At 53.5% G+C, this 20,144-nt stretch overlaps 2 protein-coding genes across 4 annotated transcripts in view; both read left to right on the top strand.

The window, feature by feature from the left end:
- BDKRB2 (bradykinin receptor B2) overlaps window positions 1-12,574 on the top strand; it is a 30,217-nt gene extending 17,643 nt beyond the window's left edge. Inside the window, exons 2-3 of one of the 2 annotated variants that reach the window (XM_055304229.1) lie at window positions 5,577-5,686; window positions 8,887-12,574. In XM_055304229.1, the coding sequence (XP_055160204.1) occupies window positions 5,613-5,686; window positions 8,887-9,991 (1,179 nt within the window). In that variant the 5' untranslated portion in view covers window positions 5,577-5,612 and the 3' untranslated portion in view covers window positions 9,992-12,574. Of the gene's footprint in view, window positions 1-5,572; window positions 5,687-8,886 lie in introns of both variants that reach the window. The other variant, XM_055304228.1, reaches the window with a different exon arrangement.
- BDKRB1 (bradykinin receptor B1) overlaps window positions 5,608-20,144 on the top strand; it is a 30,226-nt gene continuing 15,689 nt past the window's right edge. The window contains exon 1 of one of the 2 annotated variants that reach the window (XM_055304230.1): window positions 5,608-5,686. The gene's annotated coding sequence lies outside the window, so the exon portion shown is untranslated. The remainder of the gene's footprint in view (window positions 5,687-20,144) is intronic. The other variant, XM_055304231.1, reaches the window with a different exon arrangement.

Genomic DNA, 20,144 nt, shown 5'->3' with positions numbered 1-20,144 from the left:
AGGGAATGGCTTCATAAACAGCAATAAACAAATGCAATGCTTTTCTTAAAGGTATCATTATGACAACCATGGAACAACACAGGAAAAATTTCCTTCTGCGTAAAACCCCAGGGGATGAAGGGACGGCTGCATGCAGCTATGTGCAGGGCTAGAACTCTGGGAGATCTGAGTGTGTTTAAATGCTATGGTTATATTATCTTATAAAACAAAAAGAGTGGGTTTTTTGTTTCTTTGTTTGTTTGCTTGCTTTAGAGGAAGGCTTGGTGATAGGATGTCAGACGAAGTTGCCCAATCTTTAAAACTTCAAAACCCAATGTGGGAGAAAGAAGTAAAACATGCTGAACAGCAGAACCTGCCATAATAAGCAGGAAAAAGACAAAGGTCGAGCCGGGCTCCGGGGGCATCTGAGGGCGAGCGGAGTCCAGTAAGTGCGCGCCACCCTCTGCTGCAGAAAGCAGTGTGGGAGAGGGCCTCTGCTTCTCTTGCCTTCTCTGCAAATGTTTCCAGAACATGCCAGGCCCGTAAAGTATCCAAATGCCAGAAAGGCCCATGTGATTGAGTTGGAGCTTCTAATTCTGCTCTCTAGGAGTTCCTAGAGTGGGGGTTGACTTCCCGGAACCCCACCCTTCCCCAGAGACGGCTCTGACATTTTTTCCAGAGAAAGGGGGGAAAGTGTCCCTTGGAAACTGTGTGCCTGGGCCACGCTTCTTCCTGCTGCTGAGGCCAGTGAGGTGCAGGAGCCCATCTGCTCCCTCTGCGCCCCTGGTGTTTACGCGGCCTGAAGTCCTCCTTGGTGACCGGCTGTAAACAGCATCCTCACTGGTACTCACGGCCACCAGATTTTAGAGGAAGGCATCTGTTCTGGGGAGGCGTCCAGGAGAGGGTCTGCAAGGTGACGCAAGCAACCTCGGTTCTCTCTGGGCTGAGCTTTGACTCCTAGTGGCTGGGTGGTCTGAGAGGCTCCACTTACTGGAATGGAACTGGAGCAAGTGTTTCAGGAGACTGGGGAGTGCTCACCAGTGTGGGCACAGGGGGGACCGGAAAGCTGAAGGGGGCAGGGCTCTTCCCTGTGGGGCTACTGAATATAGTGGGAGAGACGGCCACACAATCGCACCACACACACACACCACACCCCCTCATACACACACCACACACACAACACACACACACCATACACATACACACCATACACACAGCACATCACACACATACCACACACACATATCACATACACACATCACACACATATCGTACACACACCACACCCTTACACATACACACCATACACACGTGTATACACATACACATCACATACACATCACACACATATACACCATACACACACACAAAAGGCAAGAGAACACCCACAATCACAGGGAAGCTAGACCTGAAGTCTCAAGGTCTCCCTGGAGCCACAGACCAGTCACGTCCCAACGACACACTCATCTTCCATCCAGCTGAGGAATCGGTGTCTGAAAGCCGAGTCTGGGTCTGTGCCGGGGAGAGCAGGCCACGGGCAAGGGTCCCCTCCTACACCCTACGCCCCGTGGTGTGGCTGAAGCAGACCAGCCTGTTGCTGGGGCAGGACGGTCAGCTCACATTCTCCACACGTTGCCCGCAGGCTGTGTGCATTTATCTACACGTATTGACTCATGCAGGCGTCACCACGGCTCTAGGAGATAAGGCTGTAGTTATGCTAACCCCCAAATGACAAGCCCAGCAGAGGAGGACCTGCTTCTGATCCTGCCAGCCTAGCTGCCAGGCCGGGGTCCCCAGTTGGTGCCACAAGTCTCTAGCGAAGTGCTTTGGGGTTGTTTGCCTGGTTCGGTCATTCCGCATGCAGTCTCCGTCACAGCTATGCCACCTCCACAGCTGCTTCTTTAATAGACTTACTTTTGAACTGTGACTTCCTATCACCGACTATTTTTTTTTGAGATTTTATTTATTTATTCATGAGAGACATAGAGAGAGTGAGAGGCAAAGACACAGGCAGAGGGAGAAGCAGGCTCCATGCAGGGAGCCCAATGCGGGACTCGATCCTGGGACCCCGGGGTCACGCCCTGAGCCGAAGGCAGATGCTCCACCGCTGAGCCACCCAGGTGCCCCCTAATACCAACCAAGTGGCAACCGAGTATCATCCGTCATAAAAAACCACTGAGGGGGGCACTTGACAGGATAAGCACTGGGTGTCATTCTATATGTTGGCAAATTGAACACCAATAAAAAATAAATTTACAAAAAAAGAAAAAAAAACACCTGTAGAAACGAAATACAATGGGCTGTCTACACTGCCATTCGGGTCTGGCTAGATTCGGGCCCTGGGCCCGCCGTCTTTGTTGAAAGCAGGGTACGAATCCCAGACAGGTGTGGATGACACCCCAGCACCGCTGGGACTGTCCTCGGCCCCGCGGGGAGGAGTGACCGTGTGCTCCCCGGTTACTTACCAGTCTGTCCACACCGCCTGCTGCGGGAAATACCCCCCACCAGCTCCAGCTGTCCGGCCGGCTCAGGGGTTGGGGGCTCCACACAGGGGGAGGCTGGCCCTCGAGAAAGTGACCCTGTGCGTTTTGTGGCGGCCGCAGCCCCGGAGCCCCGCCGACACGGATTCCTGGGAAACCAGAATCGGCTCCCCCTGAGGCCTCAAGAGGCATTTTGCTCTTGGCGGCGTGGACGGCCAGTGTTTATGGGATTCAGCGGAGGGGAATATTTTTAAAGTGAGTCTTCTTGGTTAGGATTCGGAGGCCGACGGAGAACAAGTGGATCAGGATGTTGGGCGTTCCTGCTGAAGCATCAGTTCGAGGCACGAGGGGGAAGCCCAGCTGCAGAGGAGTCACCCCCTCTCCTGGGGACCCCGCTCCAGCCCCGAGGCTCAGGGTCTGCGGGGGACTGACCCAGGGGAATGAGGAGGCTCGTTCAAGGTGACGCCGAGGGTGCCACATCCCGGGCCACCACCTCCCCTCCCCGCCCTGTGCCACTGTGTCCCCCCATGCTCCCTCCCACATTCCAGCCAATCCCTCTCCAACAAGGGATGTTATAATCCCGGGATATATTCCACAGGGTCCCGGGAGCAAAGAGGAGAGACATTCACATGGGGGAATATGGAGGGATTTTTTGACAGAGGATCTATTTGCAGAGTGTGCACAGCATGTGGGGGTGCCCCGGGGGCCTCAGGGCTAGCACAGCTGAGGCTCAAAGTGGAGGTTCCCCTCCCTGCCCCCACTGCTCCCTCCCTGAGAACTGAGCGAGACGAGGCAGTTGTCTCCAGAATCCTGGCCAGGGAGGTGGAAAGGGCCCCTGGCAGGAGCTGTGAACTCGGCCCCCGGAGGCCCCGAGGCAGGGAAATGGGAGCTGGTGCCCCATCTTCACAGTCTCCATCGCCCTGTGCCCTGCTGGTCCTCCGGCTGGCCAAGTCCATGGGAAGCCAGCGTGCAGAGCTCCTGGCGAGGTCCCCCGGGGGGCTGCAGGGAGAGTGGCTCACACACACACACACACACACACACACACACACACACACAGTCCTCCCCAGGGCCCCTCCAAAGCGTAGCCGGAGAAACGCCACCGCTCACACCACTCCCTCCACACCATCAACTTCCCTGGACTTGAAACCTCCGTCTCGAACATCAAGACTCCTAACTCTGGGAAACGAACTAGGGGTGGTGGAAGGGGAGGAGGGCGGGGGGTGGGGGTGAATGGGCGACAGGCACTGAGGGGGGCACTTGACGGGATGAGCACTGGGTGTTATTCTGTGTGTTGGCCAATTGAACACCAATAAAAAATAAATGTATTATAAAAAAAAAAAAAGAAAGAAACCTCTGTCTCAGGATTGCCAGAGAGAGAGAAGCCCTTGGCCTTGTTTGGGAAATGAGAGCAGTGTTTACAGGCCTTGGCCAGCAGTTAGGCTCAGCCGGCCAGATCCGGGAACACCCGCGCAGGTAGGTCCCTAAGGGAGGGCAGTGAGGCAAGGCCCGGGCGCTCTCCAGGGTGACAGAGGCCGCGCCACCTGTGCACCTGGTAAAGGGAGGCCTATGAGCAGGAGAGGTGGCCCCACGGGGCGGAGGAAGCTCCCCCTGCTGTTCCCCCTGAATCTCAATGAGGAGCATGGAGGAATGAAGGATTCAAACCCAGGATCTCTGACCTCCGGCTGAATTTTCTTTCTGGGCCCGGGGAAGGCCTCCCAAAAAGGCAATCGACTAGATCTTTCTTCCATTCCCCAGCCCCCCCCCCTTTCTGAAGGATCAGCTGGGCTTTGCTGCCTGTTGCTCCTCTGGCAAGTCTCAAATCCTGACCTCAGCTCCACTGAGGGGTTCAGCTAAACCTTTTCCAGATGTTAAGTAAATATCTTCTGCTTCACGTCCTGCTTACCGACTCAGTCTCCTCTTTTTCTAATGTGCTTGTAATTTCGAAACTGCCACTGCCTTACCCCCACCCCCACAACTGAATTCAGACAGCTGGCTTCTGGAAGCCCATGTGCCCGCTGTTTGCACAGGCTGCTTTAGCTGAGAAGTGGCTGGAGCCTGGGGCAGGGCGGGTGGCTACACACGTCCACACGCACGTGCACCCAGGCTCCCGGAGATTCACATCCTTCCTGGACAGGAGCAAGAGGTCCCGTGAGATCGGGGAGCAAGCTGGAGGTCTGGACCTGGGCCCTAGGCCCCACCTCCAGGTCTCATCAGCAATGGCACGTGGACAAGTCACCTCATGTCTCTACACCCCACCTGCTCTGCAAGGCAAGCCTACAGCTGGTGCCTGCCTCTCTGGATGGGAAAACAGCAGATCCTTGAACAAAGTGGGGGGGTTAGGGGTGCCGACACCACTCCCTGTCAAAAATCTGCATCTACTTGTCGACTTCCCCAAAACTGAACTGCCTGATGGTCTGCTGTTGACCAGAAGCTTCACCGATAACGTGAACAGCCTTACAACAAAGTGAGCTAGAGAAAAGCAAAGGTTATTAAGAAAAGTGTAAGGAAGAGGAACTAGTATTACAGGGCTGTACCGTATTTATTGGAAAACACCCTCCACCGTGGACCCTCACAGTTGGAAGCTGTGCTGTGCATGGGTGGGCCGTGCACTGAAGTGCAAAGAGGGTTAGAGAGAGGCTCTGCCTGCGGGAGCCCCGCTGGGCAGAAAGGGTTACATCTCTCAGAACCTGAGGGCACCCTGGAGGAGCCGCCCCCACGATGGGCTGGACCTGCTCCCCCCTACCTGCCTTTCTCATTACCCAGTTTCCTCCTGTTTATCCTCGGGTCTCAAAATAAATATCCACTCACCCCCACCACAGCAGGCTGGTGTAGGACTCCGTGTTAGATGCTGTCATGGGACCTTTATTTCCTAGCACTTATGCCAGTTTTCAATTAATTAGTGACTGTTTCGGTAACATCTAGCTTCTCCACTGGACTGTACGCTCCTGGAGGACACGACATGGTGCCATTGTGTCCCTAGCACCTGGTATGCAGTAGCTGCTTAATAAACATTTACTAAGTAAAGGACTCTGTTTCCCTCTCCTGGTGGAGATTATGTGTGTTTTATGGTCCCCAGCCCCCCCCCCCATCTAACTGTCTTTTCTCCGCCCCAGTCAGCCCAGGAGCCTCACTTACATCCCACCCTGAGTCCAAATGTTCTCTGCCTGGAAGAGACCCATGTTCCTGTCTTTTCATGAGGACCCTGTGCCCACTACAGCCTCTCTCAGGTAAGTCAAGAGAGTTCCGGGATTTACAATTTATAGGGGAGGGGAAGATAGCCAGAAATCCTGGAGAACATGACCCTCATCTCCTGGACAACAGTTGAAGCAACAGGAGTTGTTGACTCCACAGACAAAAGCTGATGGGGCTGGAGTTCAAATCCCCGTGGGCCTGGTGGGAGCAGAGGGAGAGGAGTGTTCTGTGGGGTTTGGTGGGATACAGGGACGCAGAAGGAGGACACAGTACCGGTGGTCATGTGCGAGCTATCCCAAATGAACTTGGAAATGAACAGAGTCAACACCCAAGGAACCAGCTAGAGACGTGCCAGGTCACCACCAACACTTGTCTGGCGTCTGGTAGAAGGCCAAGTCACTCTAAAGAGAGATCGTGGGGAGAATGATCCTGAGTGGAAGCAAAGGGGAGAGAAGGTTGGTCCTGAGGGGGTAGTGTTGGCACAAGAAAGGGGAGAGGGCCCAGCCTGGCCTCTCAGCCCTGTGCGGGGTGCAGCCTACTATGCAGAGGACCGGACCACCTTGGGGTACGTAATGCCCAGTTACACACTCCGCAGGCCACCTCGGACCATCCCCTGGCTTCTCAGGACCCCGGGGCCAGGGCCATCCCACTGGCAAGGGACCGTATTGCTGGGAAATCACCAAGCAGCACCTGGTGCCATACTTCAGTCTGGAGAGAGCCACACTCTGAGAGACACAAATCTCCATGCCCAGGGCACTGAGGAAGGGGCTTTTCTGTAGCTGCAGAAATGGAGCCAAAGGCTGGACCAAGGAGGCTGCCCCGGTGGGCCTTACTTCCAGCGCCTGCCAGGTTGCACAGGTCAGAAAGTTAGGGCCCCGTGGGGACGGCTCGCCTCTGTGCCATGGTGTCTGGGGCCTCCGCTGGAATCCTCAAAGGCTAGGGTGCCAGGATCAACCAGAGGCTTACCTGGGACCAGGGGATCCACTTCCAAGGGACCAGTTGGTTCCACGAGCACCCTCATAACATGGAGCCAGCCTCCCCCATAGCCAGCAACCCTAAGTCGGGTCACATTCACTGTTAGCTGGTCACATTCACCTACCTTTTGAAGGGAAGGGTAGCACAGAATTGCTGGACATGCTAAAACCACCACTCCACCAGCAGGATCTTTCTAGAGTGTTTTTCCTATTCCATTGCTCCTTCCTTAAAGCCCTCGAGGACAAAGCCTCAGGTTCTCAGCAGCCAGCGTCCTTTTCCCCTTATGCATCCCATCTCTAACCACTTCATGTCTCCCTGTCCAACATCTAGTCTGCCTTCCAGAACATGCCAGAGGCTTCCCCACTTCTTCAGCTCCGCTCAAGCTGCTCCCTCTGCCCGGTCTGTCCCCTCTCCTCTGTTGTTTGTTTTGTTTTTCAGTTTTCTTATTTGAGTACAGGTGACCCCCCAATGCTACCTTGGTTGCAGTGCACAACACAGTGATCCAACTTCTCTATACATTACGTGGCTCACCACAAGCGCGACCACCATCTGTCACCGCACAACGCTAGCCCTTCTTACTCTCCATTGATATGTCCCTCATCCTTTGAGACCCAGCTCCAGAGCCACCTCTAACCTTCCCCACCCACCCCCCAGTTCTGTGCCCTCAGGCCCTTCCTTCCACACCACGGCACTCACCACACCTGGGAGCTTGGGCAGGGCAGGGGACACATGGTCCTCACCTCTGGGTCCTTACAGCCAGGGCGGAGTTCAGCTCGGAGAAGATGCTCAAGGCACATTTAAAGGATAAATGCACTGATGAATAAGTTGGTCACCGGTGCCCGGTCTGGCTGCTGAAAGCCAGCCAGCTGCTCCTGGAAGTAGAGGAGCTTTACCTAGGAAATCCCAGAGATGAACAGCAGACTCTTTCCCATAAGTTGTGGCTCTCCTCCTCCCCCATGAGCCTTCCCAGGAAGGAATCGCCTCCCTTCCCCAGGAGGAGCCCCTCTACCGCCATCGTCCCTCACCCACCCCACAGGATGTGGAAAATGTCCACTTGGTCCTGCCCTCTGGGCTGTGCTCTCTGCTTTCAATGTGTTTTCAGACCCACTCTTAGATTCGAACCTTGCAACAGCCATGCAAAGCAAGTCGAGAAGACCGTAATACTCTACTCCAAAGGAAACAAAATGGAAGGTCAGAGAAGTCAAGCAATTTGCCCAAGACCACACAGCTAGGATTGGAGCCCATATCTGTCCAAGCCCCATGCCTCTTTGCTGAAGGTAGAGATGAATTAGCCTTAACAGCGACGCTTCTAGAAAATGAACTGCTCCATGACCTCAGTCTCGCCCAAGAGTGAAAGAGGAGCCAGTGGGCTAATGATAAAGTCACTAACGGGAGCAAGCACTGCGAAGAGCGGTGCTGGTTGTAGTTGCTTAATAGGTGCACAAAAATACTTATTCAGGCTTATTGAACCAGGTGCAGAGGTTGGGGCTTTTTGCGCATTGTCATGGTTTCCCACCACAACCCCAAGAAGTAGATTTTGTTATTCCCATTTTACGAGGCAGGTCATCGAGGTTCAGAGAGGCTCATTAATTTACCCAATGTCACACAGCTAATGAATGAGCCAGGATTTTGAACCCAGGAGGACTGCCTGATTCCAAAGCCCCTGCCCTCCCCGTCCATCATGCGACCTCTGATTATCATCAACACTTTGCTGATGCAGGTTCTGGAAGCACAATGCTGCCCTCTGCCAGAAGGAGACAGGGTGTGGGTAGATAGACTGTGGTCTCAGAGCCAGGCTGGAACCTCCCTGTCTGGCATGATATCATTTTTCTCCTCTAATCAATTAGTCACCACGACCAGGCCATGAGAGGCTGAAAGATGATCAGCTCCCTTGGGAGGTGCCCGTGTGATAAGGAAGGAATGTGCCGTGGATCCTCCCATCGTGGGAGCTTCGAGGGTCCAAGACTCAGATTGTTAGTGCTGATGATGGACGCTGGCCAAGGAGACGTCCCAGTGGAGCCACGAGGTGAAGACCACGAGCTCTCCACCTAGCCCAAGGAGACAGGGTACCTCTCAAAGACCCCAGGGAGTCAGGGGTGCCTGGACCCGAGTCTCTGAGCGTGCGGCAGAAAGGGCCTGAGTGTCATCCCGACCTCGCTTCTGGAAGCTGCTTGCAGATCCCCAACTCCTTCCGCGTCAGCTGTTTCTCCTCCCTCTTGTGACCCGAGGTGTAAACAGCCTCTTTTCCACTTTCTTTCAGCACTGAAATGTTCAACAGCACCTCGCAAGACCTCATGCCCACTCTCAATGGGACCCTGCCCAGTCCCTGCGTCTACTCCGAGTGGTGGAACTGGCTTAACACCATCCAGGCCCCTTTCCTCTGGGTCCTGTTCATACTGGCGGCCCTCGAGAACCTCTTCGTCCTCAGCATCTTCTGCCTCCACAAGAGTAGCTGCACGGTGGCTGAGATCTACCTGGGCAACCTGGCCCTGGCAGACCTGATCCTGGCCTCCGGGCTGCCCTTCTGGGCCATCACCATCGCCAACAACTTCGACTGGCTCTTCGGGGAGGTGCTGTGCCGCGTGGTGAACACCATGCTCTACATGAACCTCTACAGCAGCATCTGCTTCCTGATGCTGGTGAGCATCGACCGCTACCTGGCCCTGGTGAAAACCATGTCCATGGGCCGGATGCGCGGGGTACGCTGGGCCAAGCTCTACAGCCTGGTGATCTGGGGGTGCACGCTGCTCCTGAGCTCGCCCATGCTGGCCTTCCGGACCATGAAGGAGTACAGAGACGAGGGCTACAACGTCACCGCCTGCGTCATCATCTACCCATCCCGCACCTGGGAAGTGTTCACCAACGTCCTCCTGAACTTCGTGGGCTTCCTGCTGCCCCTGACCGTCATCACCTTCTGCACGGTGCAGATTATGCAGGTGCTGCGGAACAACGAGATGCAGAAGTTCAAGGAGATCCAGACGGAGAGGAAGGCCACGATTCTGGTCCTGGCCGTGCTGCTGCTCTTCGTCATCTGCTGGCTGCCCTTCCAGATCAGCACCTTCCTGGACACGCTGCTGCGCCTCAACATCCTGTCGGGCTGCCAGCATGAGCACCTGGTGGACGTCTTCACGCAGATCGCCTCCTATGTGGCCTACAGCAACAGCTGCCTCAACCCACTGGTGTACGTGATCGTGGGCAAGCGCTTCCGCAAGAAGTCCCGGGAGGTGTTCCGGGGACTGTGCCAGAAAGGGGGCTGCGTCCTGGAGTCCAACAAGATGGACAACTCCATGGGCACCCTGCGGACCTCCGTCTCGGTGGAGCGCCAGATTCACAAACTGCCCGAGTGGGCGGAGAACAGCCAGTGAGGGGCCGCGGCCGCCAGGACCACGGTTCGTGTGTGCAAGGACCAAGGGACAGCAGAGCTTCAGGATATGCCTGACGAGGAATGGCAGGCAGGCCACGTGTGTGGCCTCGGCCAGTAAGTCGATGTCTCTGGTAAAACCCAGGAGCTTGGCTCCTGTCCCGCGCAAGCTGCAGGGGGGCCAGGCCGGGAGGGTGGGGTGGCCTCACACCCAGCCAAGGGGCCCCATAAACACGACAGTATTATTGTCCTCATTTGCCACCGCCTCTGGGCCAGTCTGCATCTTTCCAGGAGTGGAAGGGGCCTGGGGACAGGGACAGGAGTGACTGAGCTTCCCTCTCACGTGCTGTCCCACCCTGCCCCAGCGGGTCAGCTCCCACCTCCAGGAGAAGCGCCACCCCCGACTTCGGGGCTGCGGCTGAGTAAACAGACCAGGCCTGGCTGGCGTTTGGCCTCAGGTCTCTTCGATCTCCTCAGCTGGGACTGTGGAGGATGGTTTCTCAGATTACTGAAGGTTTAACTCTGAGGGATCCCTGGTAAGAACCCAGAGGCCAGGATTCCATCACTTCCCCCGCCCGTGGACCAGACAGCGTGTGCCAAGGAACCTGGTAAGCACCTACCTGGCACCTGCTGCTCATGCAGCATCGAGCACCACAGGCATGAGGGAAGGAAAACAGAATATAATCCCTGTCTTGAAGGAACCTGCAAACTCCAACGGGGATGATGGGGCACTTACAACCACCGGAAGGCTGTTCTGTGACCGACTCGGTCAAGCAAGGCACTGCGGGCGGTGCAGAGGAGAGGGGAGAGGAGCCTGATGCCCGCAGCCCATAACTAGTGGCGCATTGCTTTGTCCCCACCTGTTTCATCCTCTGTACCTCCAGGGTGTTGTGAGGATTGAGAGAGGTAATAACAGACAAAGCAGTCCTTTGAAGGAAGGAGAGGTGCTCCATGAATGTGTGGCTTTATCACACAGAACGGAAGTAAACTGTAAAGCCACAGCTTTGTAGCTAATGGTTGTGTAAAGCACCCATCCGTGTCTGCCATATAATAGGTGCTCAATAACTGCCTCCCCCCTTCCCTTCCCGTACTGTCTCCCCTCGCCCCGCCCCGCCCCCACATACACACACAAGCAATTTGGGGGCAGGCCACCCCTTCAGTGTTTGCTTTGCGATGACCCGGAGAGACTTCTGATTGAACTTATCCAGGGATCACCTGCTCAGACCCTCACTGGGGGGTGGAAGGGAATCAGAAGGAGGCCAGCCTGCGCACCATTGTTCCTATGTCAGCAGTCAAGGGCACCAACCAATGGTTTATTTGAAGGTGGCTCAGTGGGGGCCACTCGAGGGCAGCAGGCCGATGATTTGGCCCCAAGGTCACTGACCCCAAAGCACTGGGCCTGGGGACCAAGCTCCCCTAGCACTGGGCCTGGGGACCTAGCACCCCATGGGTGTCGGCGGCAGCCCTGGCTCAGGAAGGCAGCCTGGGTGCAGGCAGGTGTGGCAGTGAGGAAGCTCTGGGGAGGGCCCCACACCCTGAACAACAGAACTGACAGGTACAAAGCTGAACAAAGGGAGAATGCTGTCCCCAGGGGGCCAGCAGCCAGCACTGCGGGGGGGCGGGGCTTTACCTGCGGTGGGCAGAGCGGCTGCCAGGTGTCAGGCCGCAGGAAGGGACCCTCATCCTGGCCCAGAGCTCTAAGAGACAGCCCTATGCCCGACCCCCAGTTCCTCCAGGGAGGATTCATTTCTGTTTTCCTACCTGTTTCACAATCAGTCTCCTGGGCCAGCCCCAAGCCCCAAGCCCCAAGGGGAGAATGGAGAAGGCACCAGCCAGGCTCCGACATCAGGTGGTGTAGAGGCAAGGCAGGGAGCTCAGTAGCAGAGGAGTTCAGCAGCTCCCAGGCTGGTAAGGTAGGCAGCACCCAGCTGCTCATTCGTTCAATAAAAAAGTAAAATAAACAAAAAAGTTATTTCTTAGCAGAGTGTCTCTGGAGAAGACGGAAACCCAAAGGACCGGGAAATTTGGGATGGCAAACAGCCTAGAAATCCTCATCAAGCCAGCTCTAGGTTTTAAAACAAAAAGGATTCCCAGCTTTTGTAAACCCCCCCCACCCTCACCCCACCACACACCCCTCTAGGTCCCAGTAAACATCCACACTTGTAGCTGGAGAAAGAAAACAGTTGAGTACGAAGTAGCAATGGTTTAGTACTTGAAGTTACCCGAAGTTACTCGTGCCCATACTGCCAGGGTGGAATAAAAAGGAGGCTGCGCTTTGCATCTTTGCAAATGTGTGGCGCTCATCCATCAGCTGGTGTGTGGCCGCGTGTAAAGGCCTTCCCAGAGCAGAGCTGCCTCACAGCTCTGGGCACCTAGTGGTCCCTTAGGGGTCCTCTCGGGGTCTGCAGGAGGGCAGCCGCCCTGTGGGTTGTGTTGACACTGTGATAAAGAACATCTGTCCTGTGAAAAAACTCGAAGAGCCGTTACATTGTAAAGAGGGAGCATTTCGCAAACAGTGAGAAATGGGTGAAATGTGGAAACGTGTCTTTGCCATACAGCTTAATAAATGGATGAGGAGTTTTTTGCAGAGCTTTTTCATTTGTTGTAACTCTGGAAACCCTGAGTTTTGTGAGGACACTGCAATAGGCAGTCAGGAGCCTTGGTAGGGGGTGGGGGGGTGGTCATTATTTCCAGTCTACCTATCTTGGGGCTTCTGTCCTGCAGAAGAACAGTGGTGCCCAAGCTCCTATGATTGTGTATCCTTATAAGTAAAGAATTTTGATCATTTATACCCAATATGTAAACTTCCTAATATGTATTAAGATGTAGACTCTAAAATACACTGAAGTAGAAATGTAAGCAAATTTAATAGAGTTTGATACCTTCCCCTTCCTACATCCCCGCAGGAGTAACCCATCACCAAGCTCCCGTCAGGTGCCAGTGGGGCCCCATGAAGACCTAGAATCATAGGGTTGGCAGCGATTCAATCACTCATGCATGCAATGTATTTATTGAGTACTTTGCGTTTGATCTCCCCTTCAAATCAGGAGTGTCTTCTACAATGTCTAGATTAAACAGTTGTCTATCCACTACTTGCATAATCTCAGCGATGGGGAACTCATTATCCACTTCATTTTGGGGGACCTCTCCATTATTCATGTATTCATTCATTCCCTCATCCATTAAAGAAAATTTGTATTCTGTGTCAATAAAAAGGGCCCTGCTCCATCTACACCTCCGTCCAGATGCCCGTGCCAGAAACCAGGCTCACCGGTAAATGTACCCTCTCCCTCATTCCTTCTGCCTAAAGGATCAGCACCTCTTTTTAGATTCCACCTAAGTGTTTCCTGGACCTATCTACTTCTTTCCGTGTCTAACCGCCATCTCGTCACTCTCGCCATCTCTGATTCTGATCCCCACCATCTGCTAATTCTGATTCTTCGCTCTGCAGCCAGTGACATGTGTTGATGCAAATATGATTGTAGAGGGGCTATAAACCCACAGCCAAAGCTTTGAAATCAGGTAGACCTGGATTCTAGTTCTTGTTCTGGTCAGGACTCTTTTTGTTATATGATTTTTATTTTAAATATTTTATATGTTTATTCATGAGAGACACAGAGAGAGGCAGAGACACAGGCAGAGGGAGAAGCAGGCTCCCCATAGGGAGCCCGATACAGGACTCGATCCCAGGACTCCGGGATCACACCCTGAGCCAAAGGCAGGTGCTCAACCACTGAGCCACCCAGGAGTCCCTATTACATGATCTTGAACATCTCACCTATCCTTTCTGAGTCTCATCTGGGGAAGTGGAGATAATGATGGCATCCACCTTGTAGACCTGTTAACAGGATTCACTTAGAAAGTGTTTAGCACAGTGCTCTGGACACATGTGAGCCTCCATGATGATAATGATGACCGTGAGAGAGATTGGTATGGGGGGGGGGGGCTGATGAAACACAGTCTCTAATGAGAAATCCTGCAATAGTGTCCCACCACTCTTGGGATAAGTTCCATATCCATAATGTGGTCTGCAAGACCCATCACGAGCTGGCTCTGCCTTGTTTCTTTCCCCCTCTCTACCTCCTGGCTCATTCTTTACCCTCTGATCCTAGTGTCCACAGCTGGACAGAGTCCGGCACATTTTCCAGTCCCTCCAGTGCCTACCCTTCCCACTGAGCCTGCACCCCTCCCCAGCAGCTCTCAGCTTGGGGAAAGTGGCCCACAGTTGCCTGAGGGAGCTCACTCACTCAAGGGACTTTGTTCCCAGATAGGAGCCTGACTCAAGGAAGTCTGCACACCAGAGGAAGCCAACTGGCTGGAACGGGAGAAGGCCTCTTGGCAGGTGGAAACAGGCTAGCAGAGCCTCTCTTCCACCTCCCCCCACCCAGCCAGGCAACCTGAGCGGCCTCTCCCCTCCCAACTCTCCGTGGCCCCAACAAGCTGGCATGATGGGGAGAAGTCCAGGGTGGGCTGCTCACCCCCTGAGTCCGCCCCAGGGCCGAGTGGGTGAGGACCTGGTGCAGAGGTGCAAAGTGATTGCCAGTGAGCCGGTGGGACCGAGCGCTAGTGATGGTGGCTACCATGGATTTAGGAAGCCGCTAATGCAGTCTTCGTGATTTGGAAGGTGAAGCCTGGATTTGCAGCCCCAAGGACTGTGCTCCGCTGTCTCCTTGTCACTCAGCTCCTGAGCCCATTAGAGAGCCTCACCTAGTTCTGACCTCTCGCCAGGCCCTGGGGGAGATGGGGGTCAAGGCTGAGCAAGGAGGTCATCGTGGGGCAATGGCACTAGCTGGAGCCTGATGGTCTGTTGTTTGGTTTTTGGCTGAGGTCGGATGGCCCCATGATAACATGTCCCACTCTCTGCTGACCCCGATTCAGACTGAATCCTCAGGACCACTCAGGGAGGCAGGTGCTTGTGTTGTCACCAGCCTCTGATGTGGAACTGAGACCCAGAGAGGGAAGGCCACACAGTTCCTCAGGAGGGGGTTCTGGAAGCCCACCAGGCCTCGGCATGCTCGGGCCTTAACAGGGGTTAGGAATCTTGTCCCTGGGAAAGCCCTCAAGGTGCCTCCCTGGGTGAAGAGCTTCTGAGCCAGCGCTGGGGCCGTGTCTGCCCTCGTAAACAGACTTTGCATCTTATCGGCCTCGTGAGTCCTTGTCTCCTGCAGAACCGCCTCCCCGGGGGCTGGTGGCTGACGCCTCACCCCGAGATATTCTCCACAGCAGCTTTACTGAGGTAGGATTCACATGCCAGACAACTCACCCATTCCAGTGGCTTTTACTACATTCCCAGCATTGTGCGATGGCCAAGGGTTCTCTGATTCCAGAACACACTCATCACTGCAAAGTGAAATCCCCCATCTCACCCTCCCCGCAGCCTTGGGAGCCACTAACCTTTCTGTCTCCAGACTTGCATCTTCTGGACACTTCATATGGATGGAATCCTATACCGTGTGCCTCTTGTGGCTGCTCCTTTCATGAGGCTTACGCTGAGATATAATATTTCATAGTAGGGGAAGGACTCTGGAGGCCAAGGCTGAGTCCCTCTCATGCCACTTGCTCACTGTGTGATCTCAGCAAACCACTCTACTCATTCCCAGCCTCCCCCATGGCCTTTGGCCTCCATTTCCTCATCTGTAAAATGAGCAGATAACACAAGAAGAATGCCTATCTCACCCAGAGCTAATGACTCTGATAAGGGGGCTCCGTAAACCATAAAGGGCCTCATAACATGACAGGGACTGCCCTGGGCTTGGAGCCAGGATCCTGGTTCACATCCCAGCTCTGCCACTCTGGGCTGTGGGAATTTGGACGAAGCCAGTTAAGTTCTCCGAGTTTCTGTTTTCTCGCCTATAAAATGAGGATCCAGGTGCTGTGAGGAGCAAGACAGATCAAAGTGTTCTCGTGGGCTAAATAAGTTCCCTCCCCCCCGCCAAACTCCTATCCACATGGGACCTCAGAACATGATCTTTCCTGGGACTAGGTGTTCACAGAAGTCATTACGTTAGGATAACGTTCACACTGGATTACGGTGGGCCGTGTCCAATGAGTGGGGTCCTCCTAAGAAGAGGAGAGACGCACAGAGACACAGAGGCCACAAGGGGATGAAGACAGAGTTTGGAGTGATGCTTCCACAAGCCAGGGAACACCAATTCCCTGGGACCGCCAGGAGCCAGGAAAGAGGCACAGAAGAGACTCTCCCTCAGACCCACCAGGAGGACCCAACCCTGCTGATACCGCGGCCTCAGACTTCTGGCCTCCTGTACGGAAAGAATAAATTTCCATGATTTTAAGTTACCCTGTCTGTGGTGCTCTGCTGCGGCAGCCCAAGTTGATGGATGTTTTAAGAGTTATGAGGGTGGGGATCCCTGGGTGGCTCAGCGGTTTAGCAACTGCCTTCGGCCCAGGGCGTGGTCCTGGAGTCCTGGGATCAAGTCCTGCATCAGGCTCCCTGCGTGGAGCCTGCTTCTCCCTCTACCTGTCTCTCTCTCCCTCTTTCTCTCTCTCTCTCTCTCTCTCTCTGCGTGTCTCATGAATAAATAATTTTTTTAATTAAAAAATAAAAAGAGTTCTGAGGGTGTGCTCCCTCACCCTTGCCCATCATGGTCCACACAGACCCCCGTCCCCAGCAATGCAGGAGTCAACCACATGCTTTCTTCAGGTCTCCTGAGGCCTGGCGATGCTAGTTTGTGACAGAAGTTTCCTAAAGAGGGCAGCCCTAGGGATCCCTGGGTGGCGCAGCAGTTTGGTGCCTGCCTTTGGCCCAGGGCGCGATCCTGGAGACCCGGGATCGAATCCCACGTCGGGCTCCCAGTGCATGGAGCCTGCTTCTCCCTCTGCCTGTGTCTCTGCCTCTCTCTCTTTCTCTGTGTGACTATCATAAATAAATAAAAATTAAAAAAAAAAAAAAGAGGGCAGCCCTGGTGGCCCAGTGGTTTAGCTCCACCTTTAGCCCAGGGTGTGATCCTGGAGACCCGGGATCCAGTCCCACGTCGGGCTCCCTGCATGGAGACTGCTTCCCCCTCTGCCTGTGTCTCTGCCTCTCTGTCTATCTCTGTCCCTCATGAATAAATAAATTTTAAAAAATCTAAAAAGAAAGAAAAAGAAAGAGAAAGAAGAAAGAAAGAAAGAAAGAAAGAAAGAAAGAAAGAAAGAAAGAAAAGAAAGAAAAGAAAGAAAGAAAGAAAGAAAGAAAGAAAGAAAGAAAGAAAGAAGAGCAGGATGTACCATCGTACAGAAGTTTAGAGAATTTTTCAAAAGGAGGATCCTGAAGCTTTTCCCAAGATCCCAAGATGTCAAGGGCCAACCCAGACCCCCAGAGGGTGTGCACCACAGATCTGCTGGTGCTGGGCTTAAACACCCCAGTCCTCAGTCTCCTGACCCAGAACCAGGACTGCTCTGTTCTCCTCTTCCTTCCCTGGGGCCCAAAAGCAGGCTGATTCGGGGCATCTCAGGCCAGGCAAAGGAGAGGCCCCAGGTCCTGGCTCCCGGCTTCCGGGCAGCCGGGCCACCAAGCCCACACTGGTGAGAGGTTGTTTTTGGACAATCCCACAAGATGACCCATGACAGGGCTCCGCGGCTCCTCTGGACGCCCCCTCCACGCTGAGTCACCTTCAGAGCCCACCCTGTGGCCAGTCATGTCTGTCTGTCTGTTTACTCTCTGGGGTCCTGGCCAAGACGGGGGCCGGCTTACGTAACCTCTCCTTGTGCAAGAGCAAAGCCATGGGCCAGGACAGCTCCCACTAGTGGCTGAGCAATGGCCAGCTGCGTCACCAAGGTGGCTCACCTGACCCCACACCCTGAGAAAGCACCCACCTCACAGACCAAGAAACTGAGGCTTAGGAAGGTGGCCTAGAAACTAGTCCGAGGGGCGCCTGGCTGGGCAGTGATGGAGGCAGGATTCAAACCCTGAGGCCCGACCCAGCCCCCCCTGAATTCCAGATCAGACCCAAAGACCCAGGCGTTGCTTCTGAATCAGACTTTTCCCCAAAGCCCCTGTCCACCTGGAGGAAGCCAAAGGAGGGAGACCCTAGACTCCTGACTGCTGATTGGCTTTTCGGGGCAGCCTGATCCCCATCCTCAGGGTCCACCAGGAAGAAGAGCTCTGGTCACTGTGACAACTAGTTGTCTCCCCTCGGTGCCCCCACCCCATCTGCTGCCCGAATTCTTTCTCTTCAATTCAGTTCTCCTAGAATGATAGGGCTCACCTTCTAATCAGGAAGCTATTTCCATGCCATTATTTACTTTTACAGATTTTCCCCAAAGTTTCTCAAACAGAACAAAACAAAACAAGAAAAACAAACCCAAACCCAAAACCAAAACCTAGCTCCTGATTGGTCAAAAAAAGTTTAAGAACTGCAACTTCTACACCTTCCTCATGAGGCTTCCCATTGCATGGATCTGTATTAAAGGTCCTGAGAGGGACACCTGGGGGGCTCAGCAGTTGACCATCTGCCTTCAGCTCAAGGCGTGATCCCTGGGTCCTGGGATCAAGTCTCATATCAGGGAGCCTACTTCTCTGCCTTCTCTTCTTCTGCCTCTCTCTACTTCTTCTGCCTATGTATCTGCCTTCTCTCTGTGTCTTTTGTGAGTAAATAAGTAAAAATATTAAAAAAAAAAAAAAGAGAGAGAATGAGATCCTGAGAAGTCTTGCAGGAAAGAGGAACTCTCCTCTCTGCTTGGTCTAAGCCAGGGCTCCCAAACGTGATCGGCACGGAACCTGTCTTCCACTGGTTGCTCTTCCTACTGTCCTTGCCCCGTACCTCCTTCTTCACCTGCTGTTTAAATGTTAGAGCTCCTCATGCTACAACTCTAAGCCCTCCTCCCATCTCTCTACATGGGCCCCCTTACTAGTCCCAGTCAAGATCATGGCTCTAAATGCCATCTGTGTTGGGTAGGGGGGGGTCTTACCTGTCAGCAGGGCTGGGCTCCAGCACCCACTTAGTTATTCAGACATGAATCCGGGTTGTTGCTGCAAAGGTCTCTTGTACATGTGATGAACATCCACCATAAGTCAACTTTAGGTAAAGGAGATGGCCTTCTACAATGTCGGTGGGCCTTGTCTGAGCAGTTGAAGAACAAAAACTGAGGCTTCCAGAGAAGAAATTCTGTCTCAAGACTGCAGTACGAGCTCCTGCTTGAGTTTCTAGTCCTCTGGTCTGTCCTATGGATTTTGACTAGGCAGCCCCTGCAAGCACATGAACTAACTTCTTAAAATAAATATTTTGGTAGATGATGATGGTGATGAAGATAGATAGATAGATGATAGATAGATGATGATGAAGATAGATGATAGATGGATGATCGATAGATAGATGACAGATGATAGATGATGATAAATAGATGATAGATGATCGATCGATCAATAGATAGATGATAGAAGATAGATGATAGATGATGATGATAGATGATAGATAAATGATAGATGATAATGATGATAGATGATAGATGATCGATCGATCGATAGAGATGATAAATGATGATGATAGATGATAGATAGAAATAGGTAGAAATTCTATTGGTTCAGTTTCTCTGGAGAGCCCTAAGACACATCTACACCAACAAGTCTCAAATGTTAGCTGTCTTCTGAGGCATCGTCTCTGATCCCACTGCCCAGTGGAAAGCCCCATTTAGGTCTTTCACATGGATCTTGAATTTCTATGTCTCTGTCACATGTGTGTAGCCATCATGAGGACTGGGACAGTCAAGGGCGACCCCAAGGGGCACCTGGATGGCTCGGTGGTTGAGCGTCTGCCTTCAGCTCAGGGCGTGATCCTGGAGTCCTGGGATCGAGTTCTGCACTGGGATCCCTGCGGGGAAGCCTGCTTCTCCTTCTGCCTGTGTCTCTGTCTTTCTCTCTCTCTCTCTGTGTCTCTCATGAATAAATGGATAAAATCTTTCAAAGAAAAAAAGGAAGGGTGACCCCAAGTCTTCAAGAAGAGGTGAAAGTCACCTTCAGCACGTCAGTTCCCTGGTACCAGGACACGGAAGCATTTCCGATCAGAGGACAGGCCTGATTTATGTGAAAGATACGTGCCTACAGCATCAAGCCCGGTCTTAAAGACATATGAGCACTACGGGTTCCCCAGGAAAACTGATTTGATTTCATGCCCCCAGTTTTGGCCGTACACATGGGCCCTTTAGGCGTCAGTGTTGAT

This window comes from Nyctereutes procyonoides, unplaced genomic scaffold (assembly GCF_905146905.1).
Source record: "Nyctereutes procyonoides isolate TBG_1078 unplaced genomic scaffold, NYPRO_anot_genome, whole genome shotgun sequence".
Classification (NCBI taxonomy): domain Eukaryota; kingdom Metazoa; phylum Chordata; class Mammalia; order Carnivora; family Canidae; genus Nyctereutes; species Nyctereutes procyonoides.
Note: the sequence above shows the minus strand (reverse complement) of the source record. Positions and strands in the feature narration are given on the sequence as shown.